Source organism: Triticum dicoccoides, chromosome 2B (assembly GCF_002162155.2).
Source record: "Triticum dicoccoides isolate Atlit2015 ecotype Zavitan chromosome 2B, WEW_v2.0, whole genome shotgun sequence".
Taxonomy (NCBI): Eukaryota; Viridiplantae; Streptophyta; class Magnoliopsida; order Poales; family Poaceae; genus Triticum; species Triticum dicoccoides.
Window position 1 is genome coordinate 383630171 of NC_041383.1, and position 5776 is coordinate 383635946.

A 5776-nucleotide genomic window follows, 5' to 3' on the forward strand; every position below is an offset into this window, starting at 1 on the left:
ACCACCTAGGAGACAGGTGGGCCTGGTCCTGTTCGGCGTTCGCGGATACTTAACACGCTTAACGAGATCTTGGTATTTGATCTGAGTCTGGCTACGAGCCTATATGCACTAACCATCTACGTGGGAGTAGTTATGGGTATCCCGACGTCGTGGTATCAGCCGAAGCACTTCGTGACGTCATCGACTGAGCGGCGCGCGCCGGGTTGGACTGCGTTAACGCAACTTCCTTTGTAATGGAGGTTGCTAGGTCTGCTCACCGGCCGCGTACGCAACGTGCAGGTGTGCTCAGGGCGATGGGCCCAGACCCCTGCGCGCTTAGGTTTAGACCGGCGTGCTGGCCTCTCCGTTGAGCCTAGGTGGGGCTGCGACGTGTTGATCTTCCGCGGCCGGGCATGACCCAGGAAAGTGTGTCCGGCCAAATGGGATCGAGCGTGTTGGGCTATGTGGTGCACCCCTGCAGGGAAGTTAATCTATTCGAATAGCCGTGATCTTCGGTAACAGGACGACTTGGAGTTGTACCTTGACCTTATGACAACTAGAACTGGATACTTAATAAAACACACCCTTCCAAGTTTCACAGACAACCCGGTGATCGCTTTTCTACAGGGCGACGAGGAGAGGATCGCCGGGTAGGATTATGCTATGCGTTGCTACTTGGAGATGCTATCTGGAGATGCTACTTGGAGATGCTATTTGGAGATGCTACTTGGAGATGCTACTTGGAGGACTTCAGTCTACTCTCTTCTACATGCTGCAAGACGGAGGTTGTCAGAAGCGTAGTCTTCGATAGGACTAGCTATCCCCGTCTTATTCTGGCATTCTGCAGTTCAGTCCACTGATATGGCCTTCTTACACATATACCCATGCATATGTAGTATAATTCCTTGCTTGCGAGTACTTTGGATGAGTACTCACGGTTGCTTTCTCCCCCCTTTTTCCCCCTTTCCTTTCTTTCTAGTTGTCGCAACCAGATGCTGGAGCCCTGGAGCCAGACGCCACCGTCGACGACGACTACTACACTGGAGGTGCCTACTACTACGTGCAGCCCGCTGATGACGACCAAGAGTAGCTAGGAGGATCCCAGGCAGGAGGCCTGCGCCTCTTTCGATCTGTATCCCAGTTTGTGCTAGCCTTCTTAAGGCAAACTTGTTTAACTTATGTCTGTACTCAGATCTTGTTGCTTCCGCTGACTCGTCTATGATCGAGCACTTGTATTCGAGCCCTTGAGGCCCTTGGCTTGTATTATGATGCTTGTATGACTTATTTTATTTGTAGAGTTGTGTTGTGATATCTTCCCGTGAGTCCCTGATCTTGATCGTACACATTTGCGTGCATGATTAGTGTACGATTGAATCGGGGGCGTCACAGACCTTCAACCTCTCATCGACAAGGCAATGGGCAGATTACCGGGGTGGAAGGGCAAGAACCTCGCGTGGCCAGGAAGGGTCTCCTTAGCAAAGTCTGTCTTGTACGCCATTGCCACCCACCATCTCACTGTGCTCCCCTTCCGGCTTGGGCAAATCACAAGCTTAGCAAGATTTCATGAAACTTCATCTGGTGCAGCGACAATTTTGAAAATGCGACTGGGGGCCACTCCTTGGTGAACTGGAAGACGGTGTGCAGGCCTAAAGCCCTGGGTGGGATCGGAATCACGGACCTCGAAAGGTTTGGTAGAGCTCCTAGTCTGGAAATCTTTGTTCAGGGCATGGCATTGTTCAGGGCTTCCACCACCATCGTGCTGGGTAACGGCTGGAAATCTTTGTTCTGGCATGACGACTAGATGGGAAAGGGTCCTTTACGATTGCTGGGCCCCGGGCTCTTCAAAATCGCCACTAGAAAGCAGAGATCTGTGATGAGGGAGCTTCAGGACGAGAATTGGATTAGATCGGTCGCCCGTTTGGAGACACCCGCACAGCTGCAGGAGTTCATTACGCTTGCATCTCTGACCTCGCAGACTAAGCTGTCCCCAGACCTGGAGGACTCCATCTCTTGGCGTTGGACCCCTAATGGCAGCTACTCCTCTGCTTCAGCTTATGCGGCCCAGTTCTACGGATCCTTCCCCAGGTTTTCGCCGTCCAAGATTTGGGAGGCTCATGTAGAGCCAGAATGTAAGCTCTTCTCCTGGCTGGTGCTCCACGGGAAGACCCTCACGACGGACATGCTGGCCATTCGTGGCTGGCCGCACGACCCTATCTGCCCTCTCTGCGTGCGGGCACCAGAAACAACAAATCACCTGCGCAAGGACTGTCCGTTTGCGGTAGCGGTTTGGTCGCATGTACAGGGGCGGACTGGGGAGGCGCCACTGAACTCGATGTCGCTACCGCCTTGCATGGGGATCTCAGACTGGTGGGATTCGCTCATCGCTCCAATTTCCAAGGAGGATAGTTGCCGCCGCAGTGGTCGCTTCCTCTACACTATCTGGAATATCTGGAAGGAGCGCAACCATCGCATTTTCAACGGAACCCGCCTAACCCATGTGGAGGTGGCGACCCCCGCGTTCGACAACATAAGACAGAGGGCCATGGCTTTCGGCATGGTCCATGTGGCGACCGGTATTGGCTGATTTGTAGGGCACTTCCTGTTTGTGCGGGTTTTGTCAGGTTCCCTTGAAAAACCTAACAACTCTGTACATATTCTCTCTTTTTGTCTCAAATGAAAAGGCAGCCGGTTCCTCGAAAAAAAAGATTTTCCGAGGGAAGTGCTGAAGACGCTTTAAGGCGCGGGCGCGTCTCCGCCTCCCTCCATCCGCTCGGTTCAGTTTCCCGCCGTCTCCCTCGCGCCACTCTACCACGAAAACAAACCGCTTAATGCGAACCTAGGGTACTTCTGCTCCGCCCCAAATCGCGGCAATCCCTCCCACTCCCCTCCTCGTGCCGTCATACAGTTCTTGAATCGCATGGCGACCAGCGAAGAATTCGCCCAGATTGACATCTCCACGGAGGTACGCCACACCCTGCTCCTCCCCGTTTCCCAGTTCGACCCGCCGCACGCAAGGTGTTCGACGTTTTGATCCGCCCAAATCGGGCCCTGCAGGAGAAGGACAAGCTTGTGGCCGAGGTGATGCGCTACGCGCTCTTCAAGACGCACCAGAACTCCGGCTGCCCCATCAAGCGGGAGGAGCTCACCCAAATCATCACCAATTACTACCGCCAGCGAGCGCTCCCTGCGCTCGTCATCAAGGAAGCTGGGGACAGGCTTGCGGCGACCTTCGGCTATGAGATGAGGGAGCTCCAGAGGACCCGCGCCACGTCCACCCGCTCCGGACGCCCCTCCTCCCAGCAGCCCAGTAAGCTCGCTTTTCTTCTTCTTTAGATCTTGCAATGTCGTCGCCCACACAGCAGCCTGCATCTTTGCTGATGATGTAGTAAGGTAGAAATTGGTTGAACTTAAGAATGACCAGCGATGAATCGAGCTGTGTTTAGGTAATCAGGATGCAAAGAGCTACGTCCTGGTAAGTAAGCTGGACCCTGAGGTGTACAGCAAGTATGTTGAGGATAAGGAGCGTGCCCATGTGTCTGGGTTTGCTTTTGTTGTCATAAGCATTGTTCATGTCGCTGGTGGCAAGATCTCTGAAGGTAGAGATTGCTGGTTCTTTTTCCGACAGTAGTCAGGAGGTTTTATCGTTTGATATTACTGATTTTTGACAAACATGTTTCAGAGGACCTTTGGCGTCAGCTGAAACGTTTGGGCTTAAATGAAACTGATGAGAACCACCCTGTTCTCGGCAACAATAAGCAGGCGCTTGAACTACTAGTGCAACAAAGGTTGCTGGTACTTTCAGGGTGTGCTGCAGAGTGTGTATTTCATTGGCAACTTTTGTTTTTTTCACTTGGTATCTTTGCCCAGGTACTTGCTGAAGGAGAAGATTGCTGGTCCAGAAGGCCATTCCATGGTTTATGAGCTTGCAGAGAGGGCATTGGATGAATCCATCAGCTCGAAGCTTAAAGAATACATTTCACAGGTATGTAAAAGCATCAACCACAATCTCGAAAAAATAAGGCATCAACCTGTATGTACAGTAAATTAGAAATAGCAGAACTTTTGCTTGGTTGCCTGAGAGAGTATATACAAACACTAATTTGTGAAACTAATCTATCACTTTAACCTGTAGAAATGATGTTTATGCTTTTAATGCCTCTCAAAATGATGTTTATGCTTTTAATGCCTTCTCCATAACGTGCAGCATTAACAGCTATAAAATGTTTGGTAAGGAACTACATTTTTATTTTTATTTTGAAAAGGAGATAGCTCCAGCCTCTGCATCGGTTGATGCACGCAGCCTTGGTAAGGAACTAGGTGCTATACGATATACTGAAAAAAACAGCCTCTGAAATGGTCGTGTTTGAGTATGATTCTAGCTGGTTCCTAGTTGTACCATAAACAAGTCTAGATTATGAACTCTTTTCTTTTCCAGCTTCAGGATTTTACATAGTGCGATTGCTAATGACAAAGATTATTGCCATGACAAAGAGCCAACCCCATCTTATCACGTACTCCGGATTTTATTGATTATTGTTACAGAAGTATTTTGTGCATGAATTTAATGAATCATTTGTATGCATTAGAGTTGCTTGCTACTGCTGTTGCTACTAGTTCATGACTAGTATTTATTCGTTTCTCAAAATTGTATTAGCAATTATTTCAAAATAGATACTCCCTTCGTCCCAAATTACTTGTAGAAATGGGTAGAAATGAATGTATCTAGAACTAAAAATACGTCTAGATACGTTCATTTCTGCGACAAGTAATTTGGGATGGATGGAGTACTAGTAGCACAGGTAGTGGCAATTTCTGGGCATAATTGATTTCCATCATGATAACCTGTCGCTTGTAGAGATTATCAGTGGCGGGCAAATACCCTCCTGAATCCAGTGTCGCATTGTAGAGTCATACCATGGCCAGCGAAAACTAAATTGAAGATTGATCCGATCTGTTTGACCAATCCTCTTTTTGCCATGGACCAGGTTGTGGGTGTCAGTACAGCTACAGCAGAATGAAGTGCATATGATGCAGCAACCATCAGGTATTTTCACTTTGACTCTCCGTCTGTTCTTTCTGAAACAGAATGATTGCGTTATCAATTTCCATTCAGGGGTAACCGTTGGCCTATGTTTCAGGCTTTTGCTGTCCAGTCTAAACTCACCAGTACAACGACGAACTTGAGTTAGGGTGGAAAGCCATTGTAGAGACTTGGTGGAGGCTTCGTCTGAGGGCTGTATAGGAGAGGAGGTAGTCTGCGTGTGCGCGCGCCCTCTCAACTAGTTAGATCGAGACGCCTAAGACGTGACTCTGGATTTGAAAAAGGAAAAAGAAAGACATGACCTTTTGTTGCGGGAACCTAGTGTTGTGGTGGCCGTTCAGCTTGTATGCACTTCGTTAACCGGAGCTGCATAAGTCTTTATGCATTCTACGCGGCTTTGCTCGTTCAGGTTTGCTCGCCTGAGCTTCAGGAAACGATACAAGTGATGCGTTGTCTGTCACGATTGCAGTCATGTCAACTGAAAGTTTAGCATGATTTTTTTTTTCTGAACCATAAAGGAGAACTTATAGAAGAAGAAAGCAGTACAAAATCCCCTTATAACGAATAAAAAATTGATATCGGGGAGTTGGGCCAAAAAACCTGCTCCAACAGAGGCCCAATCCGCAAAAATTATTGGGGAGACCCATCAAAACATCTCAACTTATTTAGGAAAATTGTTGTCTCAATTTTTTTTAGGGAAAATTGACCCCCTCCCCAATACCACCCCAATAGGTGGCTGGAAGCAACAATCCCTCT

The 5776-nt window shown here is 48.8% G+C and overlaps 1 protein-coding gene across 1 annotated transcript; it reads left to right on the forward strand.

Moving 5' to 3' along the window:
- Nucleotides 1–2728: 2728 nt before the first annotated feature.
- Nucleotides 2729–5475, forward strand: LOC119363780 (non-structural maintenance of chromosomes element 3 homolog). Its single transcript, XM_037629160.1, has 7 exons — nt 2729–2941; nt 3034–3286; nt 3423–3575; nt 3659–3764; nt 3847–3961; nt 4965–5023; nt 5118–5475. Exons 1-6 carry the CDS (start codon nt 2897–2899, stop codon nt 4995–4997), a joined length of 705 nt encoding a protein of 234 aa, XP_037485057.1. The 5' UTR covers nt 2729–2896; the 3' UTR covers nt 4998–5023; nt 5118–5475.
- Nucleotides 5476–5776: the final 301 nt, after the last annotated feature.